Source organism: Paramormyrops kingsleyae, chromosome 20, assembly GCF_048594095.1.
Source record: "Paramormyrops kingsleyae isolate MSU_618 chromosome 20, PKINGS_0.4, whole genome shotgun sequence".
Lineage (NCBI taxonomy): Eukaryota > Metazoa > Chordata > Actinopteri > Osteoglossiformes > Mormyridae > Paramormyrops > Paramormyrops kingsleyae.
The window spans coordinates 4,851,315-4,869,509 of NC_132816.1; the positions used below are offsets into that span (position 1 = coordinate 4,851,315).

Consider the following 18,195-nt stretch of genomic DNA (forward strand, 5'->3'; position numbering starts at 1 on the left):
ACCTCTACTTTTCAACAGCAAAATAATAAACCATACAAGTTTTCATACAGAAAATGATTTCATTAAAAATTATCTGATAATATTCTTAGTAAGCCACAAAACGCCAACTATACAGGATGCACAGCAAACTTTTTAGCATTAGGCATAGGGGCCGAAGGGCGGGGGGTAGGTCATGTGCAGTGGTGGAAGAAGTACTGAAGCTTAGTACTTAAGTAAAAGTACAAATATTCTGCAAAATATGTACTCAAGTAAAAGTAGAAGTGCTACATCAACAATCTTACTTAAGTGAAAGTACTAAGTAATTACTTTTAAATTTACTTTAAAGTATTTTTTTTAAGTAAAAGTACTCACACAATGGTTTGTCTCAACGTCTCGGGTGTGCCATTTTGTAAAAGAATAGTAGATATACTAACTTACGCCTCTACCGATGTCATTGCTCGTAATAATTACAAGCAACTATACAGTATATGTGTATTGGAAAGTTGGGTGTGCTTATTGCAATACTCTGCAATACTGTGTGTACCCTAACTTAGAATTATGTGGATGACAAGTTATCTACTAGGTATCACCCACTAATATACCATTAAGATAAACCAATCAGGACATGATACATCTTTAAATCATTTATGTACTTGCAAAACTATTCAACACATCTGTTAAGAGCAGTAAAAGGGAAACACAACAGTAACCAAACACTAGTGGTGGTGTGACGCCATGTTGAACGTCTCGTCTTCTTGAAATCCAGCCAGTCTACCAGCTCCTGCTGCCAATTGACGCGCGCTCTGCCATCATTGGAGCTAATAAAGCCACCTGATTGGTAGGAAATGGCAAACAACGCCAGAACGCAATAGGCTAACTATTTTTTCATGCAAGATTTTGAGGAAATTGCGTTCAGAAAATGTAACGACTAACGGCATAAATTGTAGAAATGTAGTGGAGTAGAAAGTACAGATAATTGCCGCAAAATGTAATGGCGTAAAATAAAAAGTATGCATTATTATTTTTACTTAAGTAAAGTACAGATACGTAAAAATGTACTTAAGTACAGTAACGAAGTATAAATACTTTGTTACATTCCACCACTGGTCATGTGACATCGACTCTGAATGCTAAATGATTCTGTTTGGGAACCTTGTTCACTAATTCTTATTTTAATAAAATCCAGCTCTTTTTATTATCAAAATCCAAACAGTTCTAATGACTTTATATCTTTAGTTGTAAGGAAACACATAAAGTGATGACCTATTAGGACCATCATGCAATTCTGCAACGCAGGAAGTACATAAAGGTCAGGTAGGGCACAGGGGGTGTGAGAGGCCCGCAACTGTGGCACGTAGAGGGATGGTTCCGGGGCTGAGCCTTCGGAGGAGGCAGCGTTGTGGGGGCACTTACGACAGGGGGGGTCTTCTCCAGGAACAGACGGACGAGCAGGACCAGTTCCTCCTGCGTGATGCTTGTGCTCGCCATGGCAACCAGCAGCTCCACTAACACAGTCTGACACTCTGTGTGGATACGCAGGAGAAGCTCGGCGTCACGCTCTGCCGCCAGTGGGGGGCGCCCTCCACGCCAACATGGAGATTATTATTTTTTTTAAACACAAGGGGAAAAATCTGCACTGACCTTCATAGGAAGGGTCAGCCATGCTCAGGATGTGCTGGAAACCATTCAAAAGTGTCTTCACAGCACCCTGCGGAGGTGAAGAGTACCATCAGAACCAAAACACCCCTTAACAGTATGGTAAATACAGCAGGAAATGGGTTGTCATAGGATTTAATGCAAAGATGTTTGGGATCAAAAAGGATTTCCCACACGAACAACAGGGGACTTACTAAGTAAAGGAAAATCCACCAAAAAACGAGAGAAACAAGAGAAATGTGAATGAAAGGATAGGGGTATAGTTTATGAAGCTAGAGTGTAACTGAGAGAGTGTCTGAGCTATGGGTTGAAAGAACAGAGGTGGCATCACTACACTCAGAAAAAAGGGTATCAATTTATACCTTTGCTTGTCACCGGGGCTGTACCCTCGAGGGTCTGCTAATTGTACCCTTAGCTGTAGGTAATTGTACTTTTTAAGGTACAGTACAGAAATGGACTCTGAGGAACATCCCCAAGGTACAAACAACATTAATGTATCCCCAATGGCACAAAAATGTTGCTAGGAGTCCATTTCTGTATCTTAGAAGGTACATTTACCCTTGAAGGTACAGCCCCAGTGACAGCAAAGGTACAGGGCACCATGGGACACGGGGGCTGAGCTTCACCTGCCGGTAGAGCAGCGTGACGTTGCGGGGGTTCCCACGGAGCGCCTGAAGCACACCGCGCAGCACGTGGGTCAGCACTCCCAGGTCCGGAGAGCCCGAAGCCAGCAGTGCCAACTGCAAGCCGCACACCTCCGGGTTCCGGAGCTCGCAGGGGCCCGAGGACGAGCCGTCTTCAGAGGATCCTGCGTCTGCCCCCGCTGCTGTAGAGGGCACACAGCAAAGTAGAAGGTTATCCTGACATAAAGAGAGAGTGAAAGCAGCTTGGACACATATTAAACCACACACACACAGCTCTTAGTGCATTACCTCCAAGCATCTTCACAGGAAACGCAAGCTCCTCACTGGCACAGAACTAGTCAGCGCAGCGCAACTGCATCAGTTCATGAGAGACCTAATCCACCCTGAAAGAGGAGTCCCGTCACACGCCATCGCTCCGCAGGACCACAGAGACAGAGCTCAAGACCTCGGTGTCCCCCCTTGCTCGCTGATTCATTCCGGTTCTAGCGAGAATTTGGGAGGTCTGCGGCGATCCTCTGCCTCCGTTCTCCACGACGACAGGGAGGACAGCCCTCCCAGATCATCGCAGCTGGCTGTGGAACTCCCCATCCTCCCCCCCGCCCCGGCCAGCTGCCCAAAACCTCTCTCACAGGCGCCACGCGTTAAAAAAGCCCCGGAAACGTCAGCCGTGGGGTCGCTGACGGGCAATCAGACGTCTGCAATGAGTCCTGGGCCCACAAAGAACGCCCGGGTTCAGATAACTCGGTCTGATGCAGGGCGACGTGCCACATCACTGTGGGGAGCTCTTGACGATCTTGCCACAGCTGGAATGTTTTAGACCTAACCATAGCTAGGACAGCATAGCTACCACATACAGCTACCATATAGTCGCTGGCGTAGCTAAATGGTTAACGGTTACAGAACAGTGTTCCCCGAGGCTGCGAATCCTTATCCCTATGGCTGTTTCACGCATCTGTTCATAAGACTGCAGTCCTGGCCATAAAAGCCACACCTCCCCGTGTAAAAGGCTGTTACTAACGAAGCCGTCGACAAGGGAGTCACGAGGCAATCGGCTGTTTCTCCGGGAGCCTTGTGGTCGGCGACTGATGAGTGCAGGATGAGTCACCGCGGGTGAGCCGATGGGGGGCACGTCAGCGGCCCACACCTCACTGCTGCGAGCGACGGTGCATGAGCCAGACACGGAGAGCGAGATCCAGACCCGCTCGCAGCCCTCTGGAGACGGAGGAGACGTGCATCATTGATGTGGGAAGGTGGTACATTAACCTCAGGGCTCAGACAGAGACCAAAGCCGCATGACCTGTAATAGGCATCCTGCTATCGAATGCAGTCTGACATTTTACTTTTCTGTGTAAAGGAGTTTTTGACTCTTCGATTACAAAAGTCCAGCTCCCTCCTCAATCTATCCTCGAAACACTGGCAAAGAAGCAGTTCAGAAATGACCAGTACTGCTGTCCTTACAGGAGAGGGGACTGGATGTCTATTAAAAAAACCTAAGAACTTCCCAACTGGTTATATTAGAAATACAGAATCTCATCTGGCCTCGGGATGCTTATCGAGCGGAAAGATCTTGTCATTGCTTCCTCATGACTATAACTGCAGACCGGCAAAGACCCACGTGTTGCCAGCATTTAATCCCGAATGTAATGCAGAGTAAAAGCCCATGGGACAAAGGAGGATGTCATCGAGGCAGAAGGACAACTTAGCACCTAAAGGCCATCATCTCATTCCGCATCAATAGCTGCCTTCTCTGACCCTTGGAGACAATATAAAACAAAACACCAATGACATCCACCGTCATCCATAGTAGAAAAAAGCAAGCTGTGTTTATGACACAGGTTACCCAGGCAACACTTCTACAAATAAACTCAATGACCCCATCAATGCAAACGGTCCACAGAATAAAGAAAACGAGCCAGGTACCAAACGGTGGCGGCGAGGGACGAATTACGTCAGAGATAAAGCAGCGGCAGACGACTGAAACATTGGTCCTGTAAACGACATCAACCCCACTGGAGATGGTCCCACGCTGCAGATTAAGGCCACCTGATCTGTGTTCCCAAGAGATGAGAATAACTTCTCCTTGAATCCAGCACATTCCTCAAAACTTCAATTCTCTGTCCCTGGTCACCAATTGGGCTTAAGTAGAAGCATCTGCCAGCATCCCACAATATGGAGTCAGAAAATGGTAATGACCTTTTCACTACACAGAGACACAGCCAGGAAACCTGCAATGAAGACATCGAAGCGGAACGAACCATAACAGCCATACATTCACCTATCTTCCAACCGACCATCCAGTACGGGGTGATGGTGAGCTTGTCCATCAAAAGGAACACACACACACACACACACACACACACACACACACACACACACACACACACACACACACACACACACACACACACACACACACACACACACACACACACAGACAAATCTGCTTAACTGCCCTTTGTATTGTGAGAAGGCTCCCATGTAACATGGCAAGATCTTACAAAAATTAGGAAATGAAAATCCATCCGGAAGTTTACCCTGATCCCAAGTACTGCTGTCCTCAGCGTGGCTTTCAGCATCACCCTCATAGCCCTCCTCTGCCGTCACCTGATCAGGGGGGTCCTGGGAATCGCTGGCTTCCTCTGACTGGTAACCGTCTGGGGCCGCGGCCCCCCGGTGTGACTGGAGCTTCTATGAGACCAAAGGGAAGCAGGTTTAGCTGAAAAAGCCCCAAGCGCTCCTACACAAATGCACAATACTGAGCACGGTGGGAGGAGCCGGGGGCGGGCCAGTGTGGCCGTGATGCACACGCACAGCCACGGTAAACAACACCACATGTCACCGGAACCTAAACCTAAACCTACAAATTTGTCTTTGTCAATAAAGCCATCAGTCAGGCGTGTTTGTGTTCAGGACACACCAAAAACAATAAGGATTATTCAAGCCAATATACTTTCACAGTTTCAGAAACAATATAAAATGAAACACACTTTACCTAAAAAAGTCGCGGAAGCCGTGTACAGAAAACAGCTAAAAGAATGTTGTTGATGTTTATTTGGCAGTACCCAAATTACAGTGTTACCTCAGTTCTCAAACTCATTAGAACTCGAATTTCTTAAAAGTCGAAGCAGCCAGTTCGAAAATTTTTTTACCTAGAACTCGATCTGAATCTCAGAAGTCAAACCGTGAACGCCGACCTAAGAACTTGTACGTGCAGGGAAATGAGTCACGCGGCACGTGTCTCAGCGGAAACAAAGGGTAACGCTTCAGCGTCAGCCTCGCATTCGCTGTGATAGCATCGTGCATGTTTATACTAGCTGAATACAAATATTTAGACAGTAAAAATAAATTTAGACAATGATAGACAGTAACAGTAATTATTATTATATAGTAAAATACATTTCAAAATAAAGAATATTCATTATTTTAATATTAATAATAAACCATTAATACATTTAATTATAATGATACTGTTGTGCCGAGCGGGGACGGAACGGAGACAAAGTCGCAGATGTCAGGGTATCGGGGAATACTGGGTTTAATTACAGGTAAGGCAGGCAAAACGCAGACGGACAATACAATGACTGAACTGGGGAAACAAACTGAAACGCGGACTAAATACAGAGGATTAATGACAACAGCCAGAAACAGCTGATCACACGGGGATTCCACACGAGGTTAACGAGGGGGCATGACACACGGAAGGAGCGACCGAATGGGGCAGGACACATTGTTTTTTTTAACTTTACACATTGTTTGGATACATTTATTTTCTTACTTTACAAATTACTGTTTTATTAAATGTGCTTAGATGTGTTTAGTACAGTATATGCTATTCTTGTTTTATCTGGTTCATTTTGTGTTTAAATGCTAAAAGCTAAAAAAAAAAAAAAAAAAAAAACATATTTAGGTGTAAGTTTTTGGGGCCGGGAACCAATTAATTGGTTTAACATTATTTCTTATGGGAAAAATTCGATCACAACTCGAACGTTTTAGGATTTGATCCGGAGTTCTGAACGAATTAAATTCGAGTTCTGAGGTACCACTGTATTTATACTTGATTAAGCAACACAGAGAAGTATGGTAGGTGCTTAACAGGACTATGATGTGAACTTGAAACCTTCTTCATCCCCACCACACACTACTGTACTATGTACTGTGTAATGAGTACTGTGTCAGGCTTTTTTCATAATGAGTACCATGTCAGGCTTCTGCATAATGAGTACTGTGTCAAGCTTTGGCACACTGTGTAATGAGTATTGTATCAGGCTTCTGTGTAATGAGTACGGTATCAGGCTTCTGTGAAGTGGCTACTGTGTTATGCTTCTGTACAAAGGCTACTATGTCAGATTTTGGCAGACAATGTAATGAGAACTGTGTTAAGTTTTTGCATAATGAGTACTGTCAAGCTTTGGCACACAATAAAAAGAATTGTGAGACTTCTGTGCAATGGCTATTGTGTTAGACTTTGGTACACTGTATAATGAGTACTGTGGCAGGTTTCTTTGTAATGAGTACTGTGTCAGGCTTCTGCACACTGTGTAATTAGTACTGTGAGTTCTCAGAGTTCAGCAAATGAAGCTGATGAAAGTGGTACAGAAATACGGGGGGGAATTGGACATGGAGCACTCACCCTCTCGGCCTTCCCCATGGCCACATCTGGACTGGGGCTCCCTTCAGCCAGAGCCACACGCAGCAGGCAGTCGAAGAGCGGGATGGCCAGGTCAGAAGCCACCAGGCCGGAGTGGGAGAGCTGCTCCTGGAGATCACGCAGGGTTTCCTCCTTCGACTGCAGCTGAAGTGGGGGGGCGGGGTAACATAGTCAAAACATAATTCCATCAGACGGCATTACAGCTAGCAAACAGACTAACATACCTGGAAAGAGGGTTCGAGGTCCACCTTCTGGAGAGTGGAGCCGGCACCCTGAAGACATATAGCCAGAAGGGCCTCCAGCAGCCGTAGACACTGGAAAGGCCACTCCTCCTCTAGCTTTCGGACCTGCTCTTGGCACTTGGACTCGGCCTGCTCACCACTTGGAGAGGCCTGATTTGATCCAGGGCCCGGGTCAGGGTCATGGGAATCCTGCTGGCCTGGACTTTGCTTTCCCTTGGCATCCTTCTTCTTCTTGCCCCTGCCATCCTTGGTCTTGGAGGCCAGCTTCTGGATGACTAGGGTCATGAGACGGGAGCAGATGTCAAAGCCGCCCAGCTTGAAGAGCTGCTTCTGGAAGGTGTGGCTGGAGCGGTAGATCCAGTAGCAAGCTGACCACACGTCAGCTACCCGCCACAACTGGCCCTTAGCGGGCAGAGTAACACCATCGGGGGGAAGGCACGGTAGTCGGCCCCCCAAGGGCTCACTTGCTGTGCTGTCATAGCCGGATGTGTCCTCCGAGTCATTGGCTGAGTCCCTATCGGAGTCGGCCTCTTTGCTCACACACAGGAAAGCCATGCGCAGGAAGAGACTACTAGCACTGAGGTGGGCGTCATTCATCCAGGCATCAGATTCAGCTCTGCCATTGTGGTGGGCCTTGCCGAGCTTGAGACCTTGCATGTCTTCTTTGCGACTGTGGAAACTAGCAACCTCCTCAGTCTCTAGTCTCATCCCTGAGACCGGATTGGCCTGCTGGTTCCCTATGCGGAGGATCAGCGTCTCGAATACTCTGAGAGTTGACGTTCTCACTGGGTCTAGGTGGATCAGCTCTGTCAAATGGTGGAGCCCATTACTGCTCAGGAACAGGTTCTGAATCACCCTGTGGACACACAACAAAATGGTGTCAAGGAGAACAGCAACAAGACACAGTCACAGAGTGCTTGGTGTCAAGCAACATGATCTGGAGAATGTGGGAAATGAAAGCAAAGGAGTAACTATGCTGCGAGACCCTTCAAATGCCAAAGTGAGTCGCAGAACAAAGTAACAGCACTATAATGGTCCTGCTTCTAAACCAACTAAGAGGGCAAAATTCACATTGCCCTTGTTTTTGTTTTGGACTGCACAAAAATGATATACAGTGGTACCTCGGTTCTCGAACTTAATCCGTTCCGAACTCCGGATCGAATCCTAAAAAGTTCGAGTTCTGATCGAATTTTTCCCATAAGAAATAATGGAAAACCAATTAATTGGTTCCCGGCCCCCCAAAATTGCACCTAAATATGTTTTTTTTTTTTTTAGGATTTAAACACAAAATGAACAGAATAAAACAAGAGCATTTTTTTCTTAATGGCTTCCAAAACGATAAAGATCTTATCCCAAGATTACCCCTGTCCTGCCCCGATCGTCCACTCCTTCCGTGTGCCACGCCCCCTCGTAGTACAGTATCTCCTAACGGATATTTGTCACACTAGCACATTTACAGTAAAGTATACTGTTACCCCTACTAATTCATAGAACACGGCATTGGCTGCCATTTTCTTTTGCATTCACAGTAAGGTAAAATGAGTAAACAAATGGGACTGTAAACTTATTGACAGGAGTCATATACGTAACCAAGGTACAATTAAATAAAATACGTAAAGGAAACATGTACTGTATGTACAGGGTACAGGTATTCAATCAATTAAAAATTACGTAAAGATGTACAGAAATAATAAGTTGTAAAAATACTGTGTGCGCAGTAACCATGAAAAAGAGAGAGAACAAAAATACATACACACATTAAAAATATTTAATAAAAAAAAAAAAGTAGAATGAAATTTTCGTGGATCGGAGAATTCGCGAATCATGAAGTGTGAAGGCGCGAGGGCAGTGTGGTTCTTGAGAAGCATAATCCAAGGAGATGGCTCACCTGTGTTTGAGTAGGCTGGGCAGAGCTTGAAGGAAGACGCTCAGCACCTCCACGGACAGGCCTTGGCAGTGGAAGCTGTGAGACTGGTCGCCGGCTGGGGAAATGCAAAGCTCCCGGGCATAGTTAGCCAAGCCCACTCCCCTTTGCAGCACAGGGCTGAAAACATGGGTATAGAGCAGCCCCTGCACCAAACTATGACCCTGAAGCAGCAGGGAGCACACGTGCCCAGCAATTAGCGGGCCCTGCTGTCGGTCCTTGTTGAACACGAGATCACGGTATGCCTCCAGGGCATCCCATCTCCGCAGGACATCTCTGGCCCTAATACCTTCTGGGATATCTGTGGGGATGTGGAGGCCACTGGCACAGATTCCTTGCATGATCTTCTCCATGAGGAGCAGCTGACGGTCATCTAGTGTGCAGATACTGCAGGAAGCCTGCCTGCCAGTCTTAGACAGCTGGCCTCCACCCAACTGCTCCAGAAGGAGGTGACTTAGAATGTTTAGCACATGTGACTGGTAGGGCTGCAGACCTGGCGCCTGAAAGGCATGTAGCAGGGGTCCCAACACTGAGCGAGGGTCCATGCAGCAGCAAACACCAGCTGCTTGCAGCCCAGTCATGATCTGCAAACAGACTGCATTTGTGGAGGGGAAGATCTCGAGGAGACGAAGGCATTGGTGGGCACAGGCTGCCACACAGCAGCCAGGGCCTGGATGGAGTGCATCTCCATCCTGCACAAATTTTTGGCCAAAGAGGTCACGGCAATCATCATGCCCCAAAGCCAAACCCGGAAGGCCAGTGATGTTGTGATGGTGATACAACCGAGTATACTCGCATCGACGGTGCCGACGCCGGTGGCAGGTCGACTGGTGCAGCTGTTCCGAGGCGGCCTTCTTGACAGCGGCAATGACTCTCAGCAGGACCCCGACGAGATCCCTGACCTGCTCCAGGGCTTTTTCGCTGGTTGCTGAGTCTTCACCTGCAAAGCTTTCCAGCTGCAGTGCGGAAGCCTCCAGGAGCCTCAGACCCTGGCTTTCCACAAACTCATGAAGGAGCTCCAGCACCTTGCTGAAGATGGCAGGGTTTGATGGGGAAGCCTGCAGGTAGCCCAGTAGGACATGCAGCAGACCCTCCAGTAACTCTGAGAGCAGCAGCACACGGTGCCGATACCTGGAAAAGTCAGGTGAGGGGGAAGTAGGATCTACCTTCTTCATACAGCTGTGGATCTTCAGTGTGGCCTGCAGCAAGCAGGTAAAGTTCCTAAACAAGTGGTCTGACATGGCTTCCCTCTGGGCTATATCAATTATCATGAGGTGGAGGATGGCCCGAAGCAGCATCCTCTGGACCAAGGCGATGGGTTCCTCAGTCCAGCCCTGGGCTACTTCTCTTCCTACACCTGGCAACTTGTGCCCAAATTCTATGAGCATCTCAATAAGAGTGGGCACCAGGGTGACCATCACGCTGGGGGTGTGTTTGAAGGATGTGCCAAATTTGTACACTTTCCCCAAGAGAGAAAGCAGGACCTGGCAGAGGTCAAAAGGCGACTTAGCCACACTACTGAAGGCTGGAATGTTAGCATTGTCTTTTGGTATCTCTGAACTCAGATAATGGTGGCCTAGAAGCTGTCGTCCAGGCTGCACTGCGTCCAGGGTGCTTGTGGTCTCCTTTGCAGAGGACTTTGGCTGTAACGATTCCAACGGCTCTTGGAAACAAGTGACTCTTGAGACATGGCCACTGGGGTGAGAATACTTTCCTCCAGATCCCAATGTCTGGCTGCTGGATATACTGTCTGAGTCCGAAGTGGAGACCTGAGTCGGGGATGCAAGTCTTGCAGAGCACCGATGGTACCGAGACTTCCTCCGGCTTGAGGGCAGTCTTCCAGAATTGTGCTCCTCAGAGACTACCTTCCCCTTCCCTGATCTCAAAAGCGTGCTGTATCCACCACTGCTGGAATATTCCAGAATGGAAGACAGTGGGAAACCTAAAAGAAGAAGGTGTTATTTCAGAAAACAAGCATTAGAGATCTTGTAGCACACTTCACAAGAAGCGAAAGCTACTAAGTGACTCAGTATCGGCGGCTCGTATACGACAACATGCCGACACCACTAGGATCTAAGGTTAGTTTCTTAGGAAGACTGCTTATACTTACAGAAACCCCATCCAGCACACCTCAAACATATCAATTAATATGGTTGACATTTATCGGTTAGCACATTCTCACCAAAGCCTGAGCTAACTCAGGCTTTAATTATCTCAACCGCAGATGGAAGGTGACCAATTTGAGTTTATTTTACAGGATGATGTGAAATTACATCCCTGTCACCTACAGGTGTCAACCAGCAGGCGGTTGAGGAAACAGCAGCATTAGAAGATTTTGACACTGCAGGGATCCAGTGTGAAAGTACAGGAAAATAAATTGGCAGCAGTTCATTAAGTTGTATTCATGACATTTGAAAATGTGTAACTAAGCTAATCACTATGTTCCTCTGAGAAACATGAGGGATCTGATACACTGCCATGAATTAACGGAATAAAGATAAGTTACTAGTACAGAAGGTCTGTGTCAAAAGTGACACAGTTTCTATGTGACAACGAATAAGGCAGCCAATAAGAAACAACGATGAAATTACGAGGCGAGTTATCCTGACAAGGATACATTTTTCCCATACTGAAAAAACCACTTACTATCTAAGTATGATTTACTGGTTGTCCAGGCTAACAGATCTACTAGGTAACAAAATAATATAACATTCTATTTTGTTTTCACGTGTGAATTTAATGACAAAAAGGGCAATTATTTTAAAAAGGAGCCATTCACAGGCGCTTTGGGATGGTCATGCAGGGGAAAAACACTGTCAAAGCCTCCGCAGTAATGGCAAGAAGGCAAACATCCGTCTCTGAGCAGAGTTTACGCCATCTTCACACTCTGAAGAGGGCCAAGTACTCGAGTGGCCCTTCCCACAGCTCGGATTCTGAGCCACACTGACAGAAAGGACAGTCTGTACACTGCAAGCATCAGCGGCATACAACTGTAAGATAACCACATGAGCCTGACAGAGAAGGAGTATCTCATTTTCAGAAGCATGACATGACTACAGAGTGTGGTCGCATTCTAACAGATGATGCAGACCGGTCACATGATCATCATCAGGGGGAAAAAAATCAGCATTGCGTGACCGAGCAGAAGATTAAGGGACTGAGAGGGAACACTGAGTCCACCCACTTTGTTATAGCCCTGTAGAGCCAAACCAGTGAAGGCGCTGATCAGCGAAGAGGACAACTTACCCTGGGGCATCCCCTCCAGCACGGGGATCCTCCACACGAGGGGGAGCAGGGACACCAGCAGGGTCAGCAGCTCCTCACGGCAGCTGAGATCCTAGGGAGAGGGATGCAGGACAGGGGTCAGACCTCCAGCTGATACCGTGAGGAGACTCTCATAACATCACGCCGCTTTCTGCTTGGCGTCTCGATAGCCGGGAAAAGGGAAGGAGCACAGCCTGTTAAGTAGAAATTTTAAAATGACAGGGGACAGAACTACAGTTAGCAGAGCCACCCAAAGAGCAACAATGGCACAGAAGTGACCCAAACCATGGCGGGCAGATGTACACTCCCAATCTCAGTGTGTGTTCTGAACGATTCTGGAAGAGGTTTCAATTTGAAGCCAATGCCTATAGCAAAATATAAACTGAAATGACTAAAACTAATACTTCACACTATGATAACTTGATACATTTAACACTAACAAATGGCAGAGACTGAAACTATAGCAGGTTGCGGCAGGTTGTGAGTTTCAGACCCTTTATTATTTGCTCGCTCCCTCTGGCTCTTTCTCTTGTTTCTCTCTGTTATTCTCAGATCCGGTGGGGGGGGGTTAGAATTTGTGATTCAGCAGAGAGGCTGTATGCTGCTGGACCACCTGGGTCTCCTCCCTCACACAGAAAGAAGAAAACTCATTTTTCAGAAGCAACTAATGTGCATGCCAGTGATTAGAGTACACAGAGACAGAAAGACAGGCAGAGAGACAGGCAGATAGAGAGATAGGGGGACAGACAGACAGAGAGGAAGACAGGCAGAGAGACAAGCAGACTGACAGAGGCACAGACAAACACATTCAGACAGACAGGGAGACCAAGACACAAGCAGGAAGACAGAGAGACAGAGAGAGAGAGACAAGCAGGGAGACAGAGAGAGAGAGACAAGCAGGGAGACAGAGAGAGAGAGACAAGCAGGGAGACAGAGAGAGAGAGACAAGCAGGGAGACAGAGAGACAGATAGAGAGACAAGCAGGGAGACAGAGAGACAGATAGAGAGACAAGCAGGGAGACAGAGAGACAGATAGAGAGACAAGCAGGGAGACAGAGAGACAGATAGGGAGATGGGTAGTCAGATTTCACTGATCCCCAAGGGGAATTTAAGGACATCGCTTACAAGCAAATGATTCAATATGAGTCAAAAAGTAGAATCAGAACAATCTGGCTCGAACTGAGGGGCTGTAAACAGGCGCGATGCAATGCGACACTCCCCTGTGAGTCTGAGAGGAAATCAGAAAGGAGGGGGGGCGCGGCATTGGCAGGAGGGTGCACCTGGTCAATGACGAGGTCCAGGGTTCTGAGGAGGAGGAATCCTCTACCCTGGAGCAGGTAGCTCCACAGCGCCACCATGTGGACATCGCTGTCCTCCCCCTCAGCCTCATCCTCCTCTGCCAGCCGGGCCACCTCGCTGCACAGCTGGTGGACGTCCGTCAGAAAGTCGCGGGCCAGGGCGTTGCTGGCGCCGGTCATGTCCAAGCCGGTGGCTAGAGGGAGCCGCCAAAGAAGGGCATCTGCTGAGGGGCTGGGAAGGGGGAGACTGCTGTTCATGGGCTGTACAGCCAGCAAAACTCATTCTCTGTGTGGAGATATATATATATATATCAGTGTTTCCTAATCCGGTCCTTGGGGACCCACAGAGAGTCCACGATTTTGCTGGGGGTGGCAGCTGTGGCTTAATGGTTAGGGAAGTGCACTTGTAATTGTAAGATTGCAGGTTCGAATCCCCGACCAGTAAGGCACCACTGAGGTACTCTGAGCAAGGTAGCGCCCCCAAGCACTGCTCCCCGGGCGCTGAATTAGCTGCCCCCTGCTATGTCACGATGTCACATATGGGTTAAATGCAGAGGACACATTTCGTCGTTGCACACTGTGTGCTGTGGTGTGTCAACACTGATCACTAAAATCCTAAAAATGCAGAGCGTGTGACAGGGAGCAAAAACGTGGACCGGCTGTCCGGCCCCAAAGACTGCATTGGGAAACACTGACATAAATGGTTAAAACTGCAATGTATTAAGTGAGAAACAGAAAAACAAAGAAAATCCAGTCACTTAGGGAAGAACTATGCGAGTGATAGGGAGCGAAAGACACCTAAAAGAAACTGAGAACCATAATAATACATTTAATTATTTAGTGCCTTTCTCTCACACCATGGCAGTACTGCGTCTGTGTGGCTTTACATAGGGTACAGTTTTGTATGCAAGTTGTGTTTTGAACGTATTGTCCTTAGAATTAGGGTTCAGTCACCCTGCTGATCTGGGCATCTCACTGTATATCTGTATTGAAGGTTTCCTGGGGTGTTATACCCACACACAAGTGAAAGATCCCTTCACTTCAGTCTTTTGTGGGTCGACTCATCCTCAAATATCTACTTTCAAAATATCCCGACGCCACAGGGAGCTTCCAGCTCAGATTGTTCTTCCGTTTTCATTTTAAGCTAAACAGATTGTAAGGAGATATAGTCAATAACAACTCATGCTATCCGTCCAACAGCCACTTATCCTGTACGGGGTGACGGGGAGCCTGGAGCCTGTCCCAGAATGCACTAGCCACAAGGCAGGGGACCCTGAGTGGGGTGTCAGCCCATTGGAGGGCACACATTACAGGTTAACTGATATGGGTTATTCAGTGGCTGATGCTGATTTTTATGTTATGGGGGGGTACAGGGTGTGCGATGGCTGATATTAGGCTGATTATTTTAAAAAGAAAAATAGCAAAACACAAATGCTTAACTTTAAATATCTATTTAGCAAGAATTACATGCAAAAACAAAAATAATTTTACCACACTATAAACGATATATTTTAAAAGTAGCAGAAAATAAAAACAATACCAGACTTTGGTGCCATCTCTTTGGTGTTTCATAATTCAATTATTGACAAAAGTAACAAAACAATATACTTAAAAATTGAGATTGTTTTGGTGTTGCGCCGATGTTATTCTTCGAGTGAAACTGATGTAAGCCGCAGGAATTTAGCACTCTTAAAGATCAGCCTTTTTTTCCTGGCTTATCGATTGCTCGACCTCCAGCACACAAAGGCCAATTTAGAGATGCCAATTAGTCTAATTGCACATTTTGGGCAGCAGGAGGAACCTGGAGCAGCTGGAAGAAACCAATACATACAATTAGGGGGGATCGGAACCCCCAGCCCTGGATACGTGAGGCTACAAAGTTACCCAGTGAGCTGCTGTGCCCAGGAATTACTGGCATTCAATCTATAAATAAAGAGATAAAACAATAAATAAAAATAATCCAGTGACACTGGTGTCGAAGGGACCAAGCAGCCATATAATACCATGATATCAGAGGCACAAACCCCCAGAGAAGCAGTAGAGCTGCCTAAGATAAACATCAACGTTAAAGCAGGATCATAAGACAGATCTGCGAACAGCAACCCCCCCCCCCCCCCCACCTCAGTCACATGACACACCCCGATTCCAGCTCACAAGGATGATTTATAGACCTTATTAGAACAGAACAAGATGTGTGGGAACTGACATGTAGTTCCAAACACAGAGGGACAGAGATACCTCTGAAATGTCCAACAATGCCGCCACTTCCCTGCCATTTCAAGGTCACTTTCAGATGCTCTACGGTAAAGCCAATTGAACCCGTCCATGTTATGGTAAGAAATGAACAGGTGAAGCAGCTTTACATCAAAAAAATACCAAACTGACAAAGGGCACCTGAACTTGGGGTGGAATCTGTGGCTGTGGGGATCAGCAATCTCCGAGCGGCCCGGACGTCCTCCGGTAAAGGGACACTGGTGCACTCCCACACCCCCACGACAAACCCCCCCCCCGCCCCGGCCTCATGCCGCAGAGCTCCACTTGCTCTCCGACCACCTCGCTGAATGTGACTCCCGCTGCTGGATTTTCGTCAAGCTCAGGAATTATAACGACCCCCCATGGGACTGCGGTACTGAACAGACTCACTGTTCCAGAGCACGGACTCCATCAGGCCTGAAACCGCGAGGGCAGGCGATCCGCACGGCTGCAGTGTGCCGGCATGCCGCACACACTGCGGTTAAGGTCGCAGTGATCCTCTGTCATGACTGGGGAGGCACCTCACTGCAATGGCCACAGCTGCAGCAGACCAATTATAAACATTAATATTATTTCAATATTATTATGCAGATACTTAATAAGTGTGCATCTGATAACTATATATAATGAATTTTTTGTAATATTAATATTTCCCTGATTTTACTGTGAAATATCTGGGAAACTGTAATTAACAGAACAGTTTATGGTTAACAGAACCATAAACATTTTTGTTAAATAAGAAACCAACAAATGAGAGAGGGATCTGTTTAATAAATCTGACAACTGATAAGGCTGCTATGTTTCTGACACAATCCGATGCAGGAAATCTGATATAAATCAGATATAAATGGCAACATATCCGCCGTGCTGGACAGACAGACACTCTGTACGTTCAGCCGTCGGCCGCTCTGTCCCTGTTTATCCCAATTGTAGAGTCACGCGCATTACATCGCTTGTCCCGGAATCCAGGGTCAGGCCAGGATGCACCTTTGATGGTAAGTCAGTCTCCATATGCAGATATCCTCACAGCGAGCGCATCTCGCAGTCACCATTCATCCCAACTGCACATCCCCGGAATGCGGATGCGATCCCGAATGCCCCGAGAAATGTGCAGAATCCCATGCAAGCTCGGGAGGGCCGTGCAGACTCCGTGGGCGGGACTTCGGCACAGCTTGAAGGAATGCAGCTAAGAGTTAAATGCGATATCACTGCCTCTTTTATACCCAATCACAAGCAGCAGATGACCTGCAGAATTTAAATTTAAAAACATTTGCTGTGGCTTAACCGCAGCATAACTTCCCCATTCTTCACAGATAACGACCACCATCCAGCAGGTTTGTTTACGTCGCCATGGCGACGGCCAGTTAGCGCCCAAGGCGCTAAAACCCAAGCCAAGCCTGACATTGTCATGCCTTTAAACAATAAAATCTCAAGAGGAACTCGAGCTGCAGAGGACCAGAACATTAACCAGAAACTGAACGCAGAAGAGAAAGTGTAGAGACTGGACTAACAAGGAATTATGCCGGGGCTGACTGCTAGTTCACTTTCAGAGCGTCAAAGAGTAGCACGGGACTTGAACAAGTACCGACTTGTTCGTTGGTGCATGTGGTAAATGGCTCCTCTTTGCTGGTCATCAAAGCCGAGTCACAACTGGATTGTAAAGCTAAGGTTACAACTGCTTTTCAATCTGATGGCCACTAGCCTAAAGGTGCGACCACAGCACCAGAGTCAAATATCACGCCACTTCTGCCGCTTCTGCTTTTTATTAAACCAATGACCAACAAAAGATCGAGAGCTTCCATGTGAGACGTACTCCGCCTCTGCTGGAAAAAAGAGATCAGCTCCACCAGATTGGAACCACAAGACAACATAAGATGTACTGCAAGTTACTGCTCAGTCTCCTCTCAGCTAAAGGGGACACTCTCTCTCCCCTCAGCTACAGCACTGGCTTTTAAGTAATCAAATCTGTGCAGGGTAGAACAGGGTCATGTGTTTCAGTCTTAACTGGTCTTGTTTTGTTTGTGCATTTATAATAATTATATGTCCCCTTTTTAGTTGAATATATCAAGACTAAAGTTTTTTTTTGCATTTATTGTATCGTATGGTGTTGCATTTTACTGTATTAGAATATTTCTATCTTTGTGACAGAAGAACTCAAGAACTACAGATTTCAAAGCTTTCAAGTATGCATGGTCCTGGTCAAATGAACCAATAAACAAGACTGAAAATAAGATACATCGTATGATGAATTTGTACCGTGACAGGCCATTTTAAAAGCACCGTCCAA

The 18,195-nt window shown here is 46.9% G+C and overlaps 1 protein-coding gene across 9 annotated transcripts in view; it reads right to left on the reverse strand.

The window, feature by feature from the left end:
* The window catches only part of LOC111856370 (lysosomal-trafficking regulator), a 58,587-nt gene that overhangs the window by 29,112 nt on the left and 11,280 nt on the right, over nt 1-18,195 (reverse strand). For 7 of the 9 annotated variants that reach the window (XM_023836280.2, XM_023836276.2, XM_023836279.2 and 4 more), the window contains 9 exons: nt 13,638-13,887; nt 12,340-12,430; nt 9,058-11,035; nt 7,152-8,025; nt 6,910-7,071; nt 4,814-4,967; nt 2,262-2,461; nt 1,621-1,687; nt 1,393-1,502 (listed from right to left, as the gene is read on the reverse strand). In XM_023836280.2, coding sequence (XP_023692048.2) covers nt 1,393-1,502; nt 1,621-1,687; nt 2,262-2,461; nt 4,814-4,967; nt 6,910-7,071; nt 7,152-8,025; nt 9,058-11,035; nt 12,340-12,430; nt 13,638-13,835 — 3,834 coding nt within the window. In that variant the 5' untranslated portion in view covers nt 13,836-13,887. Of the gene's footprint in view, nt 1-1,392; nt 1,503-1,620; nt 1,688-2,261; nt 2,462-4,813; nt 4,968-6,909; nt 7,072-7,151; nt 8,026-9,057; nt 11,036-12,339; nt 12,431-13,637; nt 13,942-18,195 lie in introns of all 9 variants that reach the window. The other 2 variants (XM_023836282.2, XM_023836278.2) reach the window with 2 other exon arrangements.